This window comes from Artibeus jamaicensis, unplaced genomic scaffold, assembly GCF_021234435.1.
Source record: "Artibeus jamaicensis isolate MK-2021 breed Jamaican fruit bat unplaced genomic scaffold, CSHL_Jam_final contig_1128, whole genome shotgun sequence".
Taxonomy (NCBI): Eukaryota; Metazoa; Chordata; class Mammalia; order Chiroptera; family Phyllostomidae; genus Artibeus; species Artibeus jamaicensis.
Genome location: NW_026521220.1, coordinates 2,130,363 through 2,155,717, shown reverse-complemented (window position 1 = coordinate 2,155,717; position 25,355 = coordinate 2,130,363). Strand labels below are relative to the sequence as shown.

The following is a 25,355-nucleotide window of genomic DNA, read 5'->3' as shown; positions in this document are numbered from 1 at the left end:
CATTGGGGATCAAACCCACAGCCTAGGTGTGTTCGCTGAGCAGGAATTGAAACCTCAGCCCTTTGGTGTGCGGGACAGTGCTCCATGCTCCAGTCAGGGTATTGGATATTTTCTGATGGACTGCATTAGAAATTACTTTGTAACACAAGTTACGAGGTAATCATTGTAACACAAGTCCTGGATTTAATCCTAGAACAGGAAAATGACATTAACGAAGTAACTAGTAGAGTTTGAATAGTCTGGAATTCAGTTCATAGAAATGTACTGATACTGATTTCCTAGTTGGGCAAACGTGCCGTGGTAGGGTTACTGCGGAGAACCAAGCTAGGGGGCTCTCCCTCCTCAGCTTTTGTCTACCTCACAATAGAAGAATTCAGGCAAGAGACAATACATACAGTGGAAATGAGATAGCAAGTTTATTTTTGAAATATACTTGAGAATGAGGCTGCAAGCAGGCACCCAGCTGGTCCGAGTGCCACACTCAGGGCGTTTCCTGTAGTGAAGATGAAGTTGTGTGTTTATAAAATACGCGTGAGCGTGAAGCTACATGGGGGCACCCAGCTGGTCCGAGTGCTCTGTCTGTTGGGATTTTAGGGGTTTTATGCTTGTAACCACCTTCTAGGTTCCCCCTCCTCACCTTTGCAGACCTTGGGATTAATACACAGTTTCAAAGACTTTCTTTACCAGGGAGTGGAAACCATACATATGGAACTTCAAGGGCTTCCCTCCTCCTGTGCTATCATGGTTTTTCTTGTGATTTTTGGAACACCTGGCAGTCTTATCGGACCCTGTGTTGCTGAATTAATGAGTGGGACATGTCTCCCCCCGCCCCTTGGTTTACTACTTATCCAGCTAAGCAGTAGTGTGAGATACTAACAGGGGAAACTGGCTAAGGGCCATGTGGGAACTTTTCTGGAAACCTAAACTTTTCCCACAATCAAAAGTTTAAAAGTTATTTTGTGATAATAATTGAATATGTTAAAATGAATCATTTTTTTATTTTTAAGAGTTCTGAGATCTAGTTGTCCTAGTTTTTTCATGGATTGCAATTTTTGCAAATCACTCTTTTTTAAATATTTTATTTATTCATTTATTATTTTTTTTAGAGGGGAAAGGAGGAAGAAAGAAAGGGAGAGAAACATCTATGTGTGAAAGAAACATTGATGGGTTGCCTCTTACATGCCCCCAACCAGGAACCTGTCCCACAACCCAGGCACGTGCCCTGACTGGGAATCAAACCAGTGACCTGTGGCTTTGCGGAACAATGTCCGGCCAGCTGACCTACACAGGTCAGGGCCTTCATGTGGTTTTAACTGCATTACCCTGGGAGCAATGGTAGTGAACACTTTTTCACATCTTGGTAACATTTCGTTTGTCTTTTGAGAAGCATCTCTTCAATTCATTTACCCATTTTTATGAGGTTGTTTGCCTTTTTATTATTTATATTTATTATTGAACTGTAGAAATTCTTTGTATATTCTAGTTAAAAGTTCTTAGATATGTTGCAGATATTTTCAATGACCTACCCATTAATTTACTTGATTGTACTTTTAAAATGTTTTTTGTTGTTTTTTTTATTTTTTATTTTAAATTTTCTTTACTTTTTTGTTGAACTTATTTTTTTAATTTAGCACACCAAAATTCACTCTCTGGTAGATCATTTTCAAGCTTTGACAAGTGTGTAGAGTTGTGTAATCAACCCCACAGGTAAGATACAGAACACGGGTCTGTCACCAGTTCCCTCTGGCTGCCACTTTGTGGTCACTGCTGCCCCCACCTTGAGGTTCCCACCTGACAACCACTGAGCTTTGGAGGAAATCCAGCTTATAACATTTTTTCTTTCTTGTTTTTGGTGATGTATGTAAGTACTGTGCCTAACCCAAGTTCACAAAGATTTCGTGTCTTTTAGTCTTAGGTTTTATATTTAAGTCTTTGATGTGTTTTGAGCTAATTTTTATACCTGATATGAGCTATGGATTGAGGTTCATTTTGGATAAGTGGACATCATTTGGTAGGAGGATGTCAGGTTGCCCCACCGTCACTTGTTGAGAGGTTGTCCTTCTCCCCTGAGTCGTTTCTGCACCTGCTCAGAAAGCAGGTGGGCAGGTCTGTGCATTTACTCCGTACTCTGTCTTGTGTTCTGTGCTGTCGATGTGTGTCTGCAGTGAGCTCCTGGCCAAAGAGGTGGTTAATTTTGAAGAAATCCATTTTATCTTCTTTTTTTGTTTATACTCACAGTTTCTGTGTTTCTCTGTGAAATCTTTGCTTACCTCAAGGTTGGAAGGTCAGCCTCCCTACTGGACTTTGAGCTTCAGGAAGGTGGGAACCTTGTATTTTTGTTTTTTGTTTTTTAAATATATTTTATTGATTATGCTGTTACAGTTGTCCCATTCCCCTGCTTCATTTCCTTCCACCCTGCACACCCTCTCCCACCCATATTGCCCCCCTTTTAGTTCATATCCATGTGTCATAAGTTCTTTAGCTTCTACATTTCCCACACTACTCTTGCCCTCCCCCTGTCTATTTTCTCCCCACCGTCTATGCTACTTATTCTCTGTACCTTTCCCCCCTTCTCCTCCTCCCACTCCCCTGTTGCTGTCCCTCCATGTGATCTCCATTTCTGTGGTTCTGTTCCTGTTCTAGTTGTTTGCTTAGTTTGCTTTTGTTTTTGTTTTAGGTGTGGTTGTTAATAACTGTGAGTTTGCTGTCATTTTACTATACATGTTTTTTAATCTTCTTTTTCTTAGATAAGTCCCTTTAACATTTCATATAGTAAGGGCTTAGTGATGATGAACTCCTTGAACTTGACCTTATCTGTGAAGCACTTTATCTGTCCTTCCATTCTAAATGAAAGCTTTGTTGGATAGAGCAATCTTTGATGTAGGTCTTTGGATTTCATGACTTGGAATACCTCTTTCCAGCCCCTTCTTGCCTGGAAGGTCTCTTTTGAGAAATCAGCTGACAGTCTGATGGGAACTCCTTTGTAGGTTGTCTCCTTATTTCTTGCTGCTTCTAGGATTCTCTGCTTAATTTTTATCTTGGCTAATGTAATGATGATGTGCCTTGGTGTGTTTCTTCTTGGGTCCAACTTCTTTGGGTCTCTCTGAGCTTCCTGGATTTCCTGAAGTCTTTGCTTTGCCAGGTTGGGGACGTTCTCCTTTATTATTTGTTCAAATAACTTTTCCACTTATTGCTCTTCTTCTTCCCCTTCTGGTACCCCTATCATTCAAATGTTGGAACGTTTAAAGATGTCCTGGAGGTTCCTAAGCCTCTTCTCATTTTTTAAATTCTTGTTTCTTCATTTTCTGTTTGGTTGTTTCCTTCTTCCTTCTGGTCCACTCCCTTGATCTGAGTCCCAGTTTTCTTCCCATCACTTTTGGTTCCCTGTATATTTTTCCTTCATTTCACTTAGCGTAGTCTTCATTTTTTCATCTAATTTGCGACCAAATTCACAATTCTGTGAGCATCCTGATCACCAGTGCTTTGAACTGTGCATCTGTCAGGTTGGCTATCTCTTGGTTGTTTAGTTGTATTTGCTGTGGAGCTTTGATCTGTTCTTCTGTTTGGGCCCTTTTTCTTTCCTTTCCTTTTTTCCCCCCCTTTTCCCCTTTTTTTGTCTTGTTGTGCCTGTTAGGTATGAGGGGCAGAGCCTTAGGTGTTCACCATGGCGGGGCAACCCAGCTGCTGGGTTGTGATGCAGTATGTGGGGGCAGGGTCTGAGAGGGAGCAGTGGTGCTTGCTGCACTCTGCTGGATTTCAGTCCCTTCTCCCACTTCCCCCAAGCAAATTGGGCCCTTCTGGTGCTGATTCCCAGGTAGGTGGGCTTGGGTACATTTTAGGACCCTGTGGGTCTCTCCAATGAACTCTCCTGTGAGGCTGGGAGTCTCTTCCTGTACCTCAACCCCCACAGGTGTTTTCAGTCAGTGTTTTGAGGCTTTATTTCCTGGTGCTGGGACCCTGCAATGCAGGGTCTGTTTCGTTCCCCAGTTTCACCTGGTGTATCTATCTGCACGCGAATGTGGGACCACCCAGTCCACCAGCTGCCTTGGGCACAGTACCCTGCTTCACAGTCACCCCCTTGCTGGGTCTGCCTGTTGTCACCCTGGGTGCAGGGTCTGCCAGCTGCTGCCTGTGCACCCAGGGTCCGCCCGCTGCCGTGTTGCGCGCCCAGAGTTTGTCAGCTGCTGCCTTGCGTGCCCGGTGCCACCGCCTTTTTTTGCTGCAAACCCTCTCTGCCTGGCTGCCTGACTCAGCTCCTCCTGCTGGTGTGGATGAATGTGTCTATTTTAACTTCTTGGTTGTTCAACTTCCATATAGTTCAATTTTCTGTCAGTTCTGGCTGTTATTTTGTTTCTAAATTGTTGTTGTCCTTATTTTGGTTGTGCAGTGAGGCACAGTGTGTCTACCTACACCTCCTTCTTGGCTGGAAGTCCACCTTGTGTTTTTTTACTTTGCTCTTTTCACTTGCCTGCAGCACGGTGCCTGACCTTCAGGAGGCCTGCGGCTGCATTTATCGAAGTGGGAAATGGCTGTGTCTTAAGGATTTAAATATAATAATAATAATGTGTTTGATTCATTGCATGGCACATGCAAAATGAACATTCAGGAATCTGCTTTTACTGCGGCTGTGTTTCTCTTGAGACGCACTGGCCATACTGTGCTGTGGCTGTCAGCAGACGTGGTGTGAGTGTCGGATGGACTGCCAGCAGCTGTTGTGTCAGATGCGAGATAGCTGTCACTCCAGTTCTGCCCTGTCCTCTTGCTCTGCCCTTTCTTAGTCCCAGGTATGTGCCTCCGAGCCCCCTCCTGCACATCAGCCTTCATAAACTGTAGACACACTGCAGGTTGCTGTTACTTTTTTGGAAGTGCCATTCATTTCATAGAATTTTGCTGACCCTGCCTCTTCTTTCCAGTCACATTCTTTTCCTTTGGGGCCTCTCCCTCCTCTTGGAGGATAAGTTAATTACCAGAGCCTTCTCCCCCAAGCATCTGCCTGAGGAGAGATTAACTGGAGGGCAGCTCAGGGGTGATAAGCTAGCGTCCAGGTTGGGCAGTGTCTGAGGATAGAGGGTAGCAAGTGATGGTGGCTTTATCTCTTGGATGTAGAAAATGCGTGTTATTTATGAGAAATAAATACTGGAGTTCAGCCATGTCACTTTGTTCTGGTCTGGCGTTCTCTAGCGTCTGTCATGTGACTCTTTGGCTAATAGGAGAAAGTAGCTAACACTCCCCCTGAGCTCTGCAGTCCCCCTGAGCTGGTCACCTGCCTCTTCTCTCTTGTGCACAATGGTCATATGAGCCTCCCCCCTCCCCACGTGGAGAGCTGACTGAGTGTGATTCTCTTTGTGCCCCAGAGTCTATTTGGGAATGGGTTTGGTGGCGATAGTGCCTGGGGAGCTGCTGGCATTTAGAGAGGCAAATCAAAGAACTTATGGATGTATTTCAGACCTACACAGAGCAGGAGCCCTGGTCAGGTGGCTCAGTTGGTTGGAGTGTCATCTCAAATACCAGAAGGTTGTGGGTTCAATTCCCAGTCAGGGCACATACCTAGGTTGCTGGTTTGATCCCTGGTTGAGGCACGTGTGGGAAGCAGCCAATTGCTGTTTCTCTCTCACATCAGTGTTTTTCTGTCTCTCTCCCTCTGTCTCTAAAATCAATAAACAAATCCTCGGGTGAGGATTTTAAAACACACACAAAAAGCAGGAGTGTTTTTGTGTTCCTAGTGTACCAGTCCCCGTTGGCAGGCAGGCGCTCTTGGTCCCCTGGGGCTTCGCGTGGCTGGCCTCTTCGGAGACGCAGCATTTTGAAAGTCCTGTCGTCTACGGCCATACCACCCTGAACGCGCCCGATCTCGTCTGAAAGTCCTGTCTTCTCTCTTAACGAAGAGGAAATGGGTCCGAATCAAAAATTTGTACCCGGTCCTTTGAAGGGTGATGGTTTGGCCACACCCCTAATCAGAACGAAGGGCATCTTGGCAGGGGGAGCTTTGATTCCACCCCAAGTCCTGACCCATCCTTCTTAGCTGTGCTGGCTTTGGGGGTGTGGATCTGGGTGAGAGCGCAGAGCCTGGTTTCTGGCCTCATTTCTGCTGCTGTCAACTTGACACTGGACATGGAGCAGGTGCTGGACTAGACGGGGTTCAGTAGATATAGCAGTGTCTGGCCTTCTCTTACATTTTACTAGTAAATCTTAAGCACTTTAGTTTTCTCTGAGCTACACATGTCTTACTTCCCCTTGTGTGGAAATCTGGGCCCCCGTGTGAAAATCATGGGGCCGGTTGGACTCTGAGCTCCTTTCAGCTCAACGTTCAGGTGCTGGCCACCTTCCTGCTGTAGCCCTGGCACCTGCCAGAGCTGAGAGGTGCCCAGGCCTGCTGTTAATGGCAGCCATAACTGGGCTTTGCTTCTGGGACCCAGCAGCGGGCCATGCCGAGCAAAGCCCCGTTCACTGGTCCCTGCCCCCATCTTCCCTTTCCGCCTGTGGGTCCCTCTGAGAGCATTTGCCTTGTCAGAGGTCCTCAAGAAGTATTCCAAGGGATGGAATACATGAAACTGTTCAGCAGCCAAGCACTGTTTTAGTGGATTTCTCCTTTGGGCCTTATGACTCCTTCCCCCCCCCCAACTAAAAAATTAGGACAGCAGGGTAAGGACGATCACCCCCATGTTTCACAGATGAAGGAGGGAAACCCAGCGAGGCTGAGTAGGTGTCATTGCTGATGCGGGGCTTCACTGTGGTCTGAGAGCGGGGACCTGTGGTTTTTCTTGGGATAGGCCATCGGGTCCTCATTCAAGGCTGATACATTGTGCCAGAGTGCTGCAGGAGCAGGGAGGTTGTAGGCAGGCCTGCTGGAGCTGTGAGGTGACAGTCACCATGAAAGAGCCAGAGGGACTACAGGGGGAGCTGCAGAAGCTGCAGAAGCTGCCAAGCCAGGGCTCCTAAGAGCCCGAATTGGGGGAGGTGCTCCTTCACCTCAGGAAAGGGCAGATGGCATTTAGAGCACTGTAGAGACCCGTGAGAGATTGTAGCACAGTCTCGCTTTCTTCTAGAATGACCACCGTGGATTGTTGCAGATGCCTGGTAGTGCTTTCCCTCACCCGGTTCACCTTCCCAAGTCCATTCTGCGTCCTGCTGCCGGTTGGTGTTTAGAGGGAGTACTCCTCCGGTGCCAGCATCATCTACCCCTGGGGCCATGGTGCTTCCGTGGAAGCCATCTGGTCCTGCATCTCGGCCTCGCCCCGGCCGAGCAGAGTGCTCCTTTCCTGCTCGGTGGCACTTGTCCAGGCTGAGCCCTTGGCCAGTAGGCCTTCCCCATGTTCACTGGTGGTTCAGGTGCTGCCTATTCTGAGGCCCAATTTAAGCCCCTCATTTTCACCTTCTTACCTCAGGACACAGGTAACCATTTTTCAGAAGGCCTGCTTAGCAGGGATGCCCTCTGTATTTTTAGTGATCTCTGTTGTCATCAGTGGTCTCTGTCCCCTCCTGAACATGTCCAGAGAAGAGACCGTGGCCCAAGTTCCGTGGTGCTGGAGAGGACCCAGCATCCCACGGGAGCTCTTTTCCTAGGGCTGCCATGTCACTTGCACAGCAGGGCCCAGCCAGCACTTATTTTCAGACCTCTCCCTTCTGGTTCTAAGTGTTGTGTTGGTTAAATACCTCTGTCCCAGTACTGCCCTGTGCGCGGGGGGCGGCGGGGGGGCAAATGAGAGCCCGTGGGAACTTCTTGCCCTGCTGGGAAGCAGCTGTTAGCTCTTTCCAAGGAAGAATGCCGCAACAACCTGATGGAGGCTATGCTGCCCTCCCCCCCCCCCCCCCCCCCAGGCTGGGGCCTTCTGGTCCCAGGGCAGGCGCTCCAGCACGGGGCAGGGGCTGTGTCTAAGGGTCTCTGTCCAGTAGTAGAGGCCCTGGAGCAGGCTGTGGGCAAAAGGAAGAGAGGGGGTAGCATTCTCTTCTGCGTTCCTTGGCAGGGCATTTTTTCATTTCCTGAGCAGGGTGACTGGACAGGTATGCTTCCGCTGTACTGTCTTCCTCTATTTCTTTGTGGGCAAATGTTGAGAAATCAATTCTGAAAACTGAGACAGCATATTAATTTTCACACAGTAATTTGAGATGGCTTGGTTTACGTAATTCAAAATGAGGCCAAGGCCTGCTGACAAAGAACAAATGGAATCTAGAGAAAGACTGTATTGCAGAGACTTGTGAATTTCTACAGGGCATGAATCCTTTAATTCCCACACATTGCATAATTTAAAGCGGTAGTTCTTCAGGTGTGGCCAGAGGCCTGGGGAAGGGGGTTCTGCAAGGTCAAATCTATTCCCTTTAATAGCAGTTTTGACGCCGAGGTGCCATTCCCCACCCCTCTCTTATTCTCTCCCCAGTGCACAGTGGTATTTCCAGAGGCTGTGTGACATGTATTGACCGCTAAGTGGGACGTGTGCTTGGGATTCCTTTTTTCTCTCTCTCTTTTTAAAGGATTTTTAAAAATTGTGGTAAAGTATACATGACATAAATTTTAAGCACTTTGGACTTGGCTGGGTGTCGGGTGGGTGAAGCGCCGTCCCAGTGCAGCAGGGCTGCATTCGGTCCCCTGTCAGGGCACATGCAGGACTCAGCCAGCGAATGCCTGGATAAGTGGAAGATGGATGGATTTCTCTCCCTTCCTCTCTCTAAGATCAGTGAATAAATACATGGAAAAAGAAACAAAAGTTACCGTTTTCACCACTGTTCAGTGTCCTCCTCAGTGGTGTCAGGCACATGGACAGTGTGGTGCAGCTGGCGCCCAGCACTTGTTTCCAGACTGAAACTCCATCACCTCTGCCCCGCCCCCGCAGCCTGTGTCTCTACCAGGTTGACTGCTCTAGGGAGGGACCTCATGTAAGCGGAGTCACAGAGCGTTTGTCCTTCTCTGTCTAGCTTATTTTCACCCAGCAGAATGTCCTCAAGTTTCATCCATTTCGTAGCATGTGTCAGTCTCCTTTTTACGACCCAGTAATGTGGTGATGCCCCATTTTGCTTATCCACTCATCTGCTGATGAACGCTTGGGTTGTTTCCACCCCTGGGCCGGTGTGAGTAATGCTGCCATCAGTGCATGGGTGTGTGTGTGAGTCCCTGCTTCCAGCTCTCTTGGACCTGTGCCTAGGAGTGGGATTGCTGAAACACGGCAACGCTGTGTTTAACCTGTTGAGCACAAGCTTGGGAATCGTGTTTAAAAACATTTCTCAGTTTTGATTTCTGACACAGTAAATGTCCATGTGTTTAGCCCATATAAACTAAAGGTCTTCTGAGTCCTCAGAAATTTTAAGGGTGTAAAGAGATATTGGGAGCAGACCTGCGGGCTAATGTGGTAAAGGTTCGTGTTTGGTGCTGTGGCCTTGCACTTACACGGTGGGGGTATGGGTTATCAAACAGCGGCAACAGTCTGCTGGCTAGAAGAGCCCGCTTAGCTCTCCCGTTTTATACCCAGGGGGCAGCTATTGCAACAGAAGGCCTGGGACAAGGGCCTTAGCAGAGCCAGTAGTGGGGAGAGGAGGTGACTGTTTTGAGCAACTTTGAGGCAGAAATTATTCTGATGCTTTACCAAGGGCCTCAAGAGGATACTGAAGAAGAAAGGAAAGGAATTTAGATTTACAGCCAGAGTGATGCCAGTTAGAGCCATCAGGACCCCGGGCTGATGTGCCGAGCAGCTGACTGCGCATCAGTCACCCCCACACAGTGCGAGTCCTGGGTTTACCCTGCTTTGTTTACTGCTCTGAGCCAGCCACCTGGAGAGTTGCCTGGCACAGAGTAGGAGCTCAGTAAATACTTTCTGAATGTGTGCTTCACGTGTGTTAACCAGTGACTCACCACTAGATCGATTTCAGAACAGCCCCTGCACTACAGGTGGCTCAGGAAGGGAGAGAACCTTCCCCCAGGATAGCAGAGGATTGTTGTTGTTACTGTTTTAACATTTATATATTTTAAAGATTTTATTTACTTTTAGAGGGGAAGGGAAAGAGAAAAGGAGAGAAGCATCAACGCATGAGTGGTACATCCATCTGTTGCCTCTCGCACACCCCCACCCGGAGACCTGGACAGCAGCGCAGGGTGTGTGCCCTGACTGGGAATTGAACCAGCGACCTTTTGGTTCACAGGTCAGAGTTTCAGTCCACTGAGTCACACCAGCCAGGGCCAGAGGCTTGTTGATACTTCGTCATGGACGTTAAGAGTAGAGGGCGACCTTTGAGCAGCCGTCAGACATTTAGTGCCTGCCTTTGCTGTGTGTTGGTTATGGGGTTGAGGTTAACATGTTATCTCTTCGGTTAAACTCCAGAACACGGGCTGGCAAACCACCACCTGCAGCCGACCCTTGTTTTTGTTCCATTTTGTTTTGCTTTTACCTATTGCTGCATTAAAAGTGGCTGGCTTGTCTCTATAGCTGAGTAATATTCTTTTGTATAACTGTACTGCACTTTGTTTATCTCCATTTACTTGTCTTAGACATTTGGATTGTGTCCAGCTTTTGGCTATCACAAATAAAATTGCTATGGACATGTACTTTCATTACGCTTGCGTAAAGAACTAGGCGTGGAGTGACTGGGTCATATGGTAGGTAGATAGTCAATCTTGTGTTCAGAGTAGCTGTAACACTTTGCATTCTCATTAACAATGTAGGAGAGTTCCAGTTACTTCACATACTTGCCCACACTTGGTATTATCCTTGTTTAACCACTAATAAGTATGTAATGGTATCTCATTATGGTTTTATTTTCCATTTGCTTATGTTCTTATTTGCCATCTGTATACCTTCTTTGGTTAAGTGTTTATTAAAATCTTTTGCTCACTTTAAAAATTGGGCAGGTTATTTTCTTATTGAAATAAGAGAGTTCTCAGTATATTTTGGATACAAGTGCTGTATTAGGTATTTGATTTACAAATGTTTTCTTCCAGTATGTGACTGGTCTTTTTCCTTTTATTAAAAAGATTTTAATTTATTTTTAGAGAGGGGGAAGGGAGGGAGAAAGAGAGAGAGAGAGAAATATCAGTGTGTGGTTGCCTCTCGCAAGGTCCCCTTTCAGAGATCTGGCCTACAGCCCAGGCATGTGCCCTGACTGGGGGTCAAACCAGTGACCCTTTGGTTTGCAGGCCGCTGCTCAATCTACTGAGCCACACCAGCCAGGGCTGATTTCATCAGGCCTTGCTTTTAATCTTTGTTAGGACTGAGCAGCATTTAGGCTGGAGTTCATTTTTCCCCACTAATGACACAAAACTCTTCTGAGTAGTCGACTCAATGTCCCACAAGTTAGGAGTTTTTTCCAGACTGACTGCAGAATAGGGATTGTTTGTGGTCCTGCTGAGTTTTGGTTACTCTTCCCTCTTACTCTGTAGAGTGGTAATAGTGCAGCCTGGGGTAGTTTCCTCCCACCACGCACTGATCAGCACCATGCCTACTGCCCCGGCGTCCTTCTGTGCATCTCCAGAGTCTCGTCTGTGCTCTTTCCCATCCCGTGACCCCACAGCGCTGCACCGTGGGTGCTACCTGCCTTAGTCTCCCCTGGCTTTTAGCTGTTCCCACTCATCTCCAAGAGTGTTCCGGGTCCCCCTGGAGTCCCTCCCCCTGCTCTGTCACCTGGAAATGTTCTGTGGGTGGTAAGGCTCACTTGTGTGTTTCCTGACTCGCAGGGAATCTGCTTTGTCACCTGGAAATGTTCTGTGGGTGGTAAGGCTCACTTGTGTGTTTCCTGACTCGCAGGGAATTTCACTGCTCTTCCTCACCTGACGACCAGTGCCTGGAGGACCGTCGTTTTATGTATTTTATTGTTACAGGTGGACAGTTAAGTTTATTCCATCCATTCTTCTTGTGACATCACACTGGTGGGCAGGACTTTGTCCCTCTCATCTCAGAGTTGTTCGCGGGTTCCAAGGTTTGCCCATTTATCAGCTGCCACCTCAGTTCTGGAGTCTGCAAACTTTTTCTTGAAGGACTAGAGAGTAAACATTTTCAGCGTTGCAGGTCATACAGCCTCCCTTCAACTCTGCTGTTGTAGCTTAAAAGCAGACATAGACTAGATATGTTTGTGGCCGTGTTCCGAGAAAACTTTTATTTAAAAAAAAAACAGTGGGCAGGGCAAGGGTTAGCTCATGGGCTGTAATTTGCTGACCCCTGCCTCAGTCCAAGATCTTTCTTGGCTATTTAATATTTTTGTCTGGTCCCCTATTTTAATTGCTTCCAGAAACCATTGCCAGTGATGTCTGCTTAAAATATAGATCTTATTACATCACTTGTCAGCTCCCTACAGCATACCAAATACAGGTCAGAATTATCCTACCCCCCGAAGCCTCCGCAGTCTGATCCTTCTTACATTTCCAACTTCATCTCCAGTGACTCCTCATCCGTCAATTCACACAGTATAACTGGCTCCCCTCTGGTATTTCCTTAGGCCCGGCTGTCTCTGGATTGCTCTTCCCTTCCTACTGTGTCATATATGCCTCTGAAACCGTCCACCTGCCTGGGGGACCCTGTTCACATCCCACCGTCTGTAAGCACGCCAGCCCCACAGGTGGAGGCAGAGTCTCCGTCATATCGTTTAAGCGCCCTGTGGTGGTGACCTGCTTTTGTGCTTTGTCAGAAACTCCAGTGTGTGCATTTGTCCGTGTGTGTATAGAGTGTACGTGTGTCTTCTCTGTTGACCCAGAATCCCTCAGGAGAGAGAGGCGTGCCCTCTTGTTTCTGTCTCCTTGCAGTGCAGCGCAGGCTCATGTGGAGCAGAAACGTGGCAGTGTGTGTTTGAGTTTGAGCACGAAGGTCAGTGTCTTGGGGGGATGCAATGCTCTGGGGACCTGTGGCATCTGGGGCACAGCTCTTGGCTTGTTCTTGGGGCATGTGTGCAAACCCCTGAGTAGGCGGGCTATTGGCAGGCTGCTTGGTATCTGGCTCATGATCATGGGATTCGGGCAGCAGCAGGACCGGGCCGTGGCAGCTGGCCACTCCAGGTCTCCACTGCTACTGCCGCTTCCTCAATGGCCTCTTGCCCTTTGGTTTCACAGAGCTGTGGTGCAACCCTGGGCAGTTTGCCTGTCGCAGCGGCACCATCCAGTGCATCCCCCTCCCCTGGCAGTGTGACGGCTGGGTGACTTGTGAGGATGAGAGCGACGAAGCCGACTGTCCAGGTGAGTGTGTCGGGCAGGCAGAAGCACGTGGCCCCTGCGTCCCATTGGGAGATGGTGTCATCCAGCCCCTCACGCTATAGCCATGCACTGGAAGGTTATTTTGAGCACCTCGTCCCCTCTCTTTCTCTGTCTTTTTAAAAAAGACACCCAACACAAATAGATCCGAGAACTTGTGAGATGGCAGGGTCAGGGCTGTGGTGAGGCACGGAGGGGCACCCATGATGCCATGTTTCGAGAGGTGCCACTGGCCCTGAGGGTAGTGCCCTGAAGTGTGGTGGCCTCTTTCTTCCCTCTTGCCTGGCTTTGGAGGTGGGTGCCTTTGAGACGTGGCTAGAACCCCGATGAGGGTCATTTAGACGGACCTTGGCTCTCCCTCCATCCTGCTCACTCAGTCACCAGTCACCTTTCACTGGGTATTCTCTCCTGATGACGCATGTTTCGTAAAGACGGGGAATGCCGCAGAAATCTGAGTTGTTGGTGTTCCTCCTGGTTTCTGGTCCAGCACCCTCACAGAGGCTAACACACCCATGAGTAATCGTGTGCACTGCGTCCCTGGCTCTCGGCTTGAGCTGTAGTGTCTCGTGTGCACTCTGGCACGTGTGTGTGAGACAGAGGCATAGGTGCACATTCTAATATGTTTCAGACCCAGGTGGCTCTGATAAAGGCCCTAAGAGGAAGGTGCATCTTACTCCAGTGTGAGAATCTCAGTCCTGTGCTCTGGCCTTGCGTTCAAATTTCTTCACAGTCTGCCTTGTCTTTTTGCCATAGCAGTGTATTGCTGTTTTCCCTCAGTGACTCAGCTAGGCTATTTCCTGTGCTCACCCCATGAAGAATTTCCTAGCCACATGCTTTGTTTACGCCTTTCTGCTTTCTCCTTCCTGGGAATCCCCTTGTCCTATTTCTGCATGGACAGACCCTGCCCACCCTTCAGGGAACACTTGGCTGGATGGTTCCACAATGAGCAGGCATCTCTGGGTCTGCTGGCTGTAGTGCGGCTTCTGGCAGCACCCGCCCTGTCTCTCTGACAGCCCATAGAGCCCCTGGTAATTCTTACCCTCACTTGTGCCTGTGCTTGGTCTCTCTTCCAGACTGAGCCTCCCTCGGGGCTGGAGACCAGTCAGTCCTCTTCCTCAGGGGGACCTAGCCTAGGACGGGCTTCTTTTCAGCGTTCAGCCAATGAAAGGAGGGCTGTAGCTGCTCTAGGCCAGGTGCTGAAGAAAACCGATGAACTCCAGCCTGGGGATCAGGAGGCAGGTCCAGTGGAATTTCACAGCTGAGCTTGGGCTAGTGCATTGGGGGGTGGGGGAGTTCCCAAGTAAGAAATAGAGGTGGTCTCTTCAGACTGTATTTGCCTGTAAAAAGACCCCTTTTAATCATCCCTGTGCCTGTTCTTCCTTCACCGGATGCGCATGTCTGTAGTTGAGCGTCTGCCTTTCCAAATGAGAGTCAGGATGATAGTGGCTGGGTTAGGAGCTTCTGGGATAGCCCTGTGTCTGGGAGCCTACCTGGTCATTCCTTGGGTTGCCGCTGAGAACATGACCTTCCCAGTACTTGAGATGTGAGTACTAGGTGCTGGGTAGCCTGGTGAGGAACCAGTGATGGTGCCTGGGAGTGCCACCTGCTCTGACTTAGAGGATGAGACTTTATATCTAGCCTCCTGCAGAATTTTCTGAACAAAGAACCAAATGGTTCTTGGCTTGCTTTAAAATGGAAGCATGCCTTACTTGCTGTTTTCAGTGTCTTTGGCTTAGCTTTTAAGGTTGTGTGTGATAACTGCCCTGCTGTAGATGCTGAAAACAGTGGTGAGCGCTCTCATGGTTCAACCTGCTTATCTCTCCATGCACTGTGGACTTGTTGAAGCCAGGGACTCATCTGGTTTCTCCTTGGGTCATGTGGTTGGTACAGAGGGTTACAGGTCGCTTAGTTTAAGTGTTAACTTGAAGTTGCATAGGTTCCTATATCTTCTCCCCAAACAGAAAAGGTCTGACCTACAGGAGCCCAGTGTTCTGAGTAGATGGCATGTTTTGGGTCCCAACCATTGAGGGTGTGATGACAATGACAGTGTGTGCAAACTCACTGAGGCCTAGAAGGGTCTGCTGTACCAGAGGAGGGGTGCGGAGGCCGAGGGCCTGTAGAATGCCCAGCTCCCCCGCTTTCCCCTCGACTCCCGGTACCGCGCCTGGCTTGTGGTGTAGTGCCGCACCGCGATCCAGGAGGGGTGGCAGGGTAATTTCTGATGGTTTCAGGCTTGTGGTTTTGAGCAATTTATCAAAATATACAAAGAATAATATTTGTTTCTCACTTCCCTGAATTAATAACTGCTGAAATCTTGTCATAGTTCTTTGTAGTTTATTTTAAAAGAAATTAAATTTTTAAAGCACCATAGATATGCTCTGGCCAGCGTGGCTCAGTTGATTGGGCACCGTTCCGCAGGGAGAGGGGTCCCTGATTCAATTCCTGGTCAGGGCACGTGGCTGGATAGCAGGTTCCGTCCCTGGGTGGGGTTTGTGCAAGGGGTGGCCAGTCACTACTTCTCTTTCCCATCGACACTTCTCTCCCTGTCTTGCTCCCTCCTTTTCCCTTTCTCTAAAAATAAATAGAATCTTTTAAAAAAACATAGATATAGGTTAAGTATTCATTAATCTATATGAGGGGGTATGGACAGGAAGTTAGTTAATAGTCATTTCTGCTATGGCGTTCCTGTCTGTAGGGAGAGTTTAAGTAAACCTCTGGGAAGCCCCAGCCATGGTTGGTCAGTTTGCTTTTGAACATGTACTTGAGGACTTCTGGAGTGAACATGAGATTATCTCATTGTCCTGCTAAAATTACAATAAAGGGAAACCACAGGGTCAAAGAAAATGGGAAAAGATGTAACAGTAGATCAGTAATTTCCGCGTGGTTTTAGAAGATAGAAAATGGGTGGGATGCTAGATATCATCCGGGCATTCAGTACATTTCCTGCCTCTCGGGCTGGAAGGCTGGAGGTGTAACACTCAGACCCCCTGCCAATAGACCGGTGGGTACCATTTAGCCCACGAGATCCTTCCCATGAAATTTGGAAGGTGGAAGAGAGACAGAAGAATCCTTCCCCTGGCACTGGAGTGGGTGGCATGGGCTCAGACCTCCGTGAGTGAGTTCAGTGGCTCCCACCCCCCTGCCCCCCACTCGCTGGCCATCTCACCTGTGCAGGTCCAGCAGCGGCCACGCAGCTCCCTCACCTGTGCGTGGAAACAGCAGCTTCCTGATTGTCCCACTGCAGCTGCAGAGGTTAAACAGGCAGAGGTGGCCCACTTCACTTGTGTGCAAAGCAGCTTTCAGTGACGGTGCTAAAAGCTAGTGCTTGTCCTTTGTGTTTGAAATAGCCAGCATGATTTCTGTTCTAACCGAACCATCTTTGATATAAATGGGAACTAACAGAGGTTGTGCAAAATTTTTAATGGAGAAAAATTTACAGCTGTAGTAAGAGTCATTAAAAAAGACTTAAATAAATAGAGACAGGATGTTCTTGCTTAGGAAGACTTAATGTGGTAAAACTGCCTGTTCTTATATTGATCTCTGGGCTCAGTGCATCCCCATAGGGTTTTTGGGGAATATGACAAGTCAGTTAAAAATGTTTAGAAGAATAATGTCCTCGTGTTGTTAGTGCACTTTGAAGCAGAGTAAGGGGAGAGCACTTGCCTTAACAGTTTCAAGGCTTACTTGACAGTTGGGTCAGGGTGGCATGAACTGGCCAGTGGGACAGAAGAGCTGCTAGAAGTGGACCCAAGAAACTTGACGCTCATGGCGGACATGGAATTACATGTCACTGGGCAAAGGTCAGACTGCTCAGTGTGGGGTGCTGTGACAGTCGGGAAGGAGGAAATGGGGTCCCTAATGTACAACGTACCGGAAAGTCAGTTTCATGTTAATCAGGGAAAAACTTCTACAAGATAATACAGGAGCATACCTAAGATCGTCCCTTTGTCAAAAAGTAGCAGTAAAGAATGTGCATACACAAGACAGATTGGGAGGATGTTTACAACATTTGTAGCCTATACAGGATTATAATCCAGCACGCATAAGTAACTCCTACAAGTGGACAGAGGACAGACAGGCGCGTCACAGAAGAATTGATAGGAGTGGTGATTAAACACGGAAGGACATTCAACCTCATTAGTGTTCTAAGACCAGGTGAGACACACCACTTCATGGATACTTAGATTGGCAAAAATTTCAATGTCTGACAAAACCGAGTATTAGGAGAGGATGTGGATGGCTTAGAAATCTCACCTGCTGCTGGTGAGGATAAATGGATACACAGAAGGGCAGGAACTTGCAAAGCGGAAGAGTCACATATTCTCTTCCTGAGTTTCCACGTGGGGACACTCGAGAGAAATTCTCACAGCACCGCTCATACCGATCTATATCTTGAAACAACCCAAATGTCTGAGTTCACCTGTTGGTGTATTCTGAACCCAAACAGCAGGGGAATGTTAGGTTTTTGCAGCAACATGGATGCATCTTAAAAACAATGTAGGTGACAAAGGCAGTTTACCAAAAGTACATATAGCATAAACACAAGCAAAACTGACCATTTTACCTTATTTACAGATACATATATGTATGGTCAACTGAAAGGAAAAAAGGTAAAACCGTGATTCTCAAAATTTGCACTCCTGGCCCCTCCCTGGTGGGGAGACAGAGAAATAAGACTGGAAGAAGCAAGTGTGTAGTCAGTCCTAAGCTGACATTTGAGTTCTTAAGTCAGGTAGAGGTGGGCATTCGTAACTATTTTATTATTAGGCTTTATTTCTTCATGTATGTTCTTTAGAGTATATCGGATATTATGCAGCCTTTTTTTTTTTTTTTAAGAAAAGCCCATAGATGGGAGAGTGAAACCAACTTAGCATAGCAAAGAAATTGCAACCGTGGGCTTCCTTGAGAGAAAGAACACGAGGAAATGACCTGGCTGACAGGCAGAACCCCTCAAAAGCCGTGGCAGTTCTCAGTGCCACTGCTGGTGGGTGTCTGGGGCGGGAACAGAATGGGGGTGGGGAGACTCGTCCACCATCCATCTCTCTTCCTCACTCATCAGAGCCAGACGACTCCTCCCACCGGTAGACCTGACATTTACTTTCCAAACCCACACTGTCCTGGATGGTAGCCATGGGTTACACAGGGCTGTCGAGCACTTGAACTGTGGACGTTTCAAACTAAGGTGTGTTCCAAGTGTCAAGTATACATTTGATATTAAAGACTGAGTTTTTAAAAAGTAAGATGTCTCATTAATACTTTTTAATATTTATTACATGTTGAAATTATAGTATTTTGAATATATTGGGTTAAATGAAAGTTCATCTTTTGTTGAAATGTGGCTTGCACGGTATTTCCATTAGACAGCACCTGGACTTAAAGTCAACAAAATAGGAGATATCAGGCCCAGCAGAGGGGAGCCATGGAGGTGGAGAACAGAGGAATTAAGATAAATTCTCTATGGGGGCAAGGGAGAACCTCAGCCATCTCTCCCGCCCTGCCCCCTGACTGCTGGCACCCAGGTATTTTCCCAGGCAGGGGATTGGAGGAGTCTCTCCTGGAGAAACTCACACATCATGGAAGAGGTGTCAGCATAATGGAGGATTCTGGTCCCCACTTTGAGGCTCACCTGACCCTACCAACACCTGGCTTTTAGTGCTCACGAGCCTCTGGGAAGCTGGACCACCTTCCTCCAATCCATGAGAGGCAGCTAGTGTTCTAGACTGGAAGAAGTCATGCACTGGATGCTTGCCAGGCTCCGAGCAAAGCATTCTAGACCAAAAGAGCCAGAACAGAGTGGCTTGGTGTAGCTAGCTCTGCTGCATGTAAAGCAGTGGTTAAAGGTGAGGGCCTGGAACCAAGCTGCTGGGGCTGGTACCCCCACCTCCACTGGCTGTGGCCCTGTCTGTGGCCCTGTCTGTGGGCAGGTTGCTTTGTGAACTTCATTGTCCTCATCTGTAAGATGAGGAAAATAATAGTGTCTACCTCCAAGGGCTGTCGTGAGGCTTAATAGCATAATGTACAGACAGTTCTTGGAACAGAGCATGGCACAGAATAATGCCTCAGCACATGTTAGTAGCTATTCTTATTTTATAACTCAGAGAATAAAACTAGACTATAAAAATATACTCTGAGACTTCCGGCCAAAATAGAGGTGTAGGTAGACACACTGTGCCTCCTCGCACAACCAAAATAAGGACAACAACAATTTAGAAACAAAATAACAGCCAGAACTGACAGAAAATTGAACTATATGGAAGTCGAACAACCAAGAAGTTAAAATAGACACATTCATCCACACCAGTAGGAGGAGCTGAGTCAGGCAGCCAGGCAGAGAGGGTTTGCAGCAAAAAAGGCGGTGGCACCGGGCGCGCAAGGCAGCAGCTGACAAACTCTGGGCGCGCAACACGGCAGCGGGCGGACCCTGGGTGCACAGGCAGCAGCTGGCAGACCCTGCACCCAGGGTGATAACAGGCAGACCCAGCAAGGGGGTGACTGTGAAGCAGGGTACTGTGCCCAAGGCAGCTGGTGGACTGGGTGGTCCCACATTCGCGTGCAGATAGACACACCAGGTGAAACTGGGGAACGAAACAGACCCTGCATTGCAGGGTCCCAGCACCAGGAAATAAAGCCTCAAAACACTGACTGAAAACACCTGTGGGGGTTGAGGTACAGGAAGAGACTCCCAGCCTCACAGGAGAGTTCATTGGAGAGACCCACAGGATCCTAAAATATACCCAAGCCCACCTACCTGGGAATCAGCACCAGAAGGGCCCAATTTGCTTGGGGGAAGTGGGAGAAGGGACTGAAATCCAGCAGAGAGTGCAGCAAGCACCACTGCTCCCTCTCAGACCCCGCCCCCACATACTGCATCACAACCCAGCAGCTGGGTTGCCCCGCCATGGTGAAAACCTAAGGATCTGCCCCTCATACCTAACAGGCACAATAAGACAAAAAAAAGGGGAAAAAAAGGAAAGGAAAGAAAAAAGGGCCCAAACAGAAGAACAGATCAAAGCTCCACAGCAAATACAACTAAGCAACCAAGACATAGCCAACCTGACAGATGCACAGTTCAAAGCACTGGTGATCAGGATGCTCACAGAATTGGTTGAATTTGGTCGCAAATTAGATGAAAAAATGAAGGAAAATATACAGGGAACCAATATTGATGGGAAAAAAACTGGGACTCAGATCAATGGAGTGGACCAGAAGGAAGAAGGAAACAACCAAATGGAAAAGAATGAAGAAACAAGAATTCAAAAAAATGAGGAGAGGCTTAGGAACCTCCAGGACATCTTTAAACGTTCCAACATTTGAATTATAGGGGTACCAGAAGGGGAAGAATAAGAGCAACAAGTGGAAAAGTTATTTGAACAAATAATAAAGGAGAACTTCCCCAACCTGGCAAAGCAAAGACTTCCAGGAAATCCAGGAAGCTCAGAGTCCCAAAGAAGTTGGACCCAAGAAGGAACACATCAAGGCACCTCATAATTACATTAGCCAAGATTAAAATGAAGGAGAGAATCCTAGAAGCAGCAAGAGATAAGGGGACAGTCACCTACAAAGGAGTTCCCATCAGACTGTCAGCTGATTTTTCAAAAGAGACCTTCCAGGCAAGAAGGGGCTGGAAAGAAGTATTCTGAGTCATGAAAGGCAAGGACCTACATCCAAGATTGCTCTATCCAGCAAAGCTTTCATTTAGAATGGAAGAGCAGATAAAGTGCTTCTCAAATAAGGTCAAGTTGAAGGAGTTCATCATCACCGAGCCCTTACTGTATGAAATGTTAAAGACTTGTCTAAGAAAAAGAAGTAAAAAATATGAACAGTGAATGGACAGCAAACTCACAGTTATTAACAGTGACACCTAAAAAGAGCAGAGCCACAGAAATGGAGATCATAGGAAAGGTTAGCAACGGGGGAGTGGGAGGAGGAGAAGGGGGAGAAGGTACAGAGAATAAGTAGCATAGATGGTGGGGAGAAAATAGACAGGGGGAGGGCAAGAGTAGTGTGGGAAATGTAGACGCATGGACATGAAGTAAAGGGGGAAATGTGGGTGGGAGAGGATGTGCAGAGTGGAGGGGAATGAAGGGGGGAATGGGACAACTGTAATAGCATAATCAATTTATATATATATATTGATCAATATATATATTGATTTATATATATATTGATATATATGTATATATATCTATATAGATATAGATATATATTATAGATATATATTCTGCCCTGGCTGGTGCAGCTCAGAGGATTGAGCACGTGCCGTCGAACCAAAGGATTGCAGTTCGAATCCCAGTGAGGTCACATACCTGGGTTGCAGGCCAGTTCCCAGTAGGGGATCCACGAGAGACAACCATAGATTGATGTTTCTCTCCCTCTCTCCTTCCTTTCCCCTCTAAAGATAAATAAAAATCTAAAATATATATATATATTTTTTTTTTTTCCTGACATCAGCAAAATGGCAGTCTAGGAATCTCCAAGTCCTCATTCCTCTACATAGACATTTTAAAAAAGCAACCAGAGCCATGGTCGGTGTGGCTCAGTGGATTAAGTGCCAGCCTGCAAACAGAAAGGTCACCAGTTCAATTCCCAGTCAAGGACACATGCTTGGGTTGTGGGCCAGGTCTGAGGTTGGTGGGGGACTGAAAGGCAACTGATCAAACCGATTGATGTTTCTCTTCTTCTGCCTCCCTTCCCTCCCCTCTCTAAAAATAAATAAATAAAATATTTAAGGAAAATTTTAAAAAGCAACTAGAGACTGGCTACAGTAACTACAGAAGCTCTAGAAATAGTCAAAGGGGAGGACTTCCTTCAAGATGGAGGCATAGGTGGAAATACTTTGTGTCCTCACACAACCAGATCTAAAAACAACAAAGTTTTAACAACAATAAATGCAACCAAATCACAGAAAATCGACAATACGGAGTCCGAAAACAATGAAATGCTCAGCTAAATCGGTGAGAGAGGCGAAGCTGGCAGCAGAGCGGGGTCTCGGGCAGGAAAGATCCCCAACCTGGACAGTGCACAAGCAGCCGAGGGCGCAGATCCCAGTTGCGGGCTAGCTACGGGCAGACACAGGGAAGAGGTGCGGCTGGCTGTCTGCGGTTGGTCTCACATTTGTGCGCAGATAAACCAGCAGGGGCGAGCAGTGAGGCAGACCGGGGGAGTGAAGAGGACCGCCATTGCTCCCTCTCTGACCCCGCCCCCACACACAGCGTCACAAAACAGCAACCTGGGTGGCCCCACCCTGGTAAATAACTAAGTCTCCGCTCCTCATACGTAACAGGCACAAACAGATCAAAACATGGCTCAAGAAGAACTCAGAGCCCCAGAGCCAATCAATCTAAGTGATGAAGAAATAGCCAAACTTTCAGATGCACAGTTCAAAACACTGGTGATCAGGATGCTCACAGAACTGGTCCATTTTAGTCACAAATTAGAGGAACATAATGAAGGCTAAACTAATTGAAATGAATGGTAATGACAGGAAACCAATAGTAATGGAAAGGAAACTGGGACTCAAATTAAGGGAGCAGACCAGAAGAAAGGAAAAAATGACCAAACAGAAAAATATGAAGGAACAAGAATTAAAAAAAATGAGGAGAGGCTTAGGAACCTCCAGGACATCTTTAAACACTCCAACATCCGAATTTGAGGGGTACCAGAAGGGTAGAGAAACAAAGTGGAAAAGTTATTTGAACAAACAATAAAGGAGAACTTCCCCATTCTGGCAAAGCAGATAGACTTCCAGGAAATCCAGGAAGCTCAGAGAGCCCCAAAGAAGTTGGACCCAAGAAGAAACACACCAAAGCACATCATAATTACATTAACAAGATTAAAATGAAGGAGAGAATCCTAGAAGCAGCAAGACATAATGGGACAGTCACCTACAAAGGAGTTCCCATCAGACTGTCAGCCGATTTCTCAAAAGAGACCTTACAGGCAAGAAGGGGCTGGAAAGAGGTATTCTAAGTCATGAAAACCAAAGACCTACAACCAAGATTGCTCTATCCAGAAAAGTTTTCATTTAAAATGGAAGGACAGATAAAGTGCTTCTCAGGTAAGATCAAATTCAAGGAGTTCATCATCACCAAGCCCTTATTATATGAAATGTTAAAGGGACTTTACCTAAGAAAAGGAAGATAAAAAAGATGAACAGTGAAAGGACAGCAAACTCACAGTTATCAACAACCACACCTAAAACAAAAGCAAATTAAGAGGACAGCTAGATCAGGAGTGAACCATAGAAATGAAGATCACATGGAGGGTTAGCAACAGGGGAGGGGGAGAAGGTACAGAAAATAAGTAGCATAGACAGTAGATAGAAAATAGGGGGGACGGTAAGAATAGTAGGGGAAATATAGAATCTAAAGAACTTGAGACACGTGTTCATGAACTAAAGGGGGGTGGGGGAGGGGAGTGCAGGGTGGAGAGCAATGGAGGGGGGGAATAGAACAAATGTAATGGCACAATCAATAAAATAAAAATTAAAAAATAAATAAAACTCAAGCAGAAAAAAAATAGTCAAAGGTCTACACTCAGTGGTGTCCAACCTTTTGGGGTCTCTGGGCCACACTGGAAGAAGAGTTGTCTTGGGGCACACATTAAATACACAAACATTGACGAAAACTATGAGAAGAAAAAAGATTTTAAGTAAATTTACTCTTTTGTGTTGGGCCTCATTCATAGCCATCCCAGGCAGTGGGTTGGACACCCAGCCACAGGAACACCCAGTCAAGAGAAAGCCACATTCAAATGGTAGAAAATTTTGTAGCATCAACCAGCCTTTGCCCCATTCCTTCCCCTCCTGGCACACAGGTCTGAAGGAGCAATAGTCCAGTCCCTAATTGCTTGTCTGTAACAGGAGGAAGGGATCAGGACAGACATGACTTGAAACATTTTAACCTGTCCGGAGGTTGCCTGAGCCACTGATTTTCCTGTGTGACTCAGAGCTCAAGCAGGGAAAACCAGCATAGCTCAGATCTCAGGCTGTGAAAAGCAGGGGAAACAATTCAGGAAACAATTCAGGAAACCTTTGCAGAGGTGGAGTAGGGGACCACAGAGCTTCAGATGCCTGTGGCCAAGGACTAATGGTGGAGGAATACAATAGAATATCTAAGGCTTTGAGAAGCTGTCTGGGAAATTAAGACATTTAAAGCAGTTAGGTATATTTAGGAATCAAAAAAATTCACACTTAGGCCCAGATAGGATGCAAGTGCAGGAAAAACTTGAGAAGACTCTAAACTCAAAACAAGCCGTGCTAATTAGTGAAGGTCTTCCCCAGTGTCAGGGTCGTTGGTAAAGACTGGGAGAGGCCGCTCTTCCCTCCCATACCTGAGTTTCGACAACAGCAAAATCACAAGGCGTGAAACCAAGCAGGAACATTAAAGGAATACAATTAAGTAGCAAAAACTATCCCTAACATACTAGACAAAGGCTTTAAAACTACATTGAATGGGCTCAAGGGACTAAAGGAAAATACAAAAAACTAAGGGTAACTGGGAAAAACAATATATGGAGACAGTGAGAATACCAACAAAGAAAAAAATTATTAGAAGGAACCAGACAAATACTACAACGGAATTGAAAAATTCACTAGTGGGGTTCAGCAGGCAGAAGAACAACTAAACGAATGTTTTTTTAAAAACTTTTTTAAAATGGACTTTTCTTAGGTAGGGGGAGAGAAACATCAGTTTGTTGCTCCACCCATGTGTGCGTTCATTGGTTGCTTCGTATACCCACCCTGTCCAGGGAACCCACAATGTGGGCAGATCAGGGTGACACTGACCACTGGGCTGCCTGGCCACAGCCAGAACTGAGTGAACTTGAAAAGAAGACATTGGAAAGTATGTATTTTGCCGTGTATAACACACGCTTTTTGCCCAATTTTTTGAGGGAAAGATAAGGATGCACATTATATGTAGGCATAATGATTATATACCATGGTTATAATAATCCTATGTGTGATGCACACAAAAACGTGTGCATGCGTTATATGTGGCAAAATACAGTATGTTACCAAACAAAAAAGGACGTTCGTCTGCCTGACACCACAAAAGCTACACTGAGGCAGGTGCTGGTGGAGAAGGGAGGACTTTCATTCAGTAGCTGTGTGATCGGGGGGAATGGCAGATGCCCCATCTCAAAGCCCATCTCCTCAGCAAGACCAAGACAAAAGCCTGTGTCCAGAATTCCTGTT

General features: G+C 46.9%; 1 protein-coding gene across 4 annotated transcripts in view; it reads left to right on the top strand.

Moving 5' to 3' along the window:
• DGCR2 (DiGeorge syndrome critical region gene 2) overlaps positions 1 to 25,355 on the top strand; it is a 73,843-nt gene that overhangs the window by 10,655 nt on the left and 37,833 nt on the right. For 2 of the 4 annotated variants that reach the window (XM_037141645.2, XM_053664802.1), the window contains exon 2: positions 13,022 to 13,144. The exons of the other annotated variants lie outside the window; for them this stretch is intronic. In XM_037141645.2, coding sequence (XP_036997540.2) covers positions 13,022 to 13,144 — 123 coding nt within the window. The remainder of the gene's footprint in view (positions 1 to 13,021; positions 13,145 to 25,355) is intronic. 4 annotated transcript variants of the gene reach the window in all.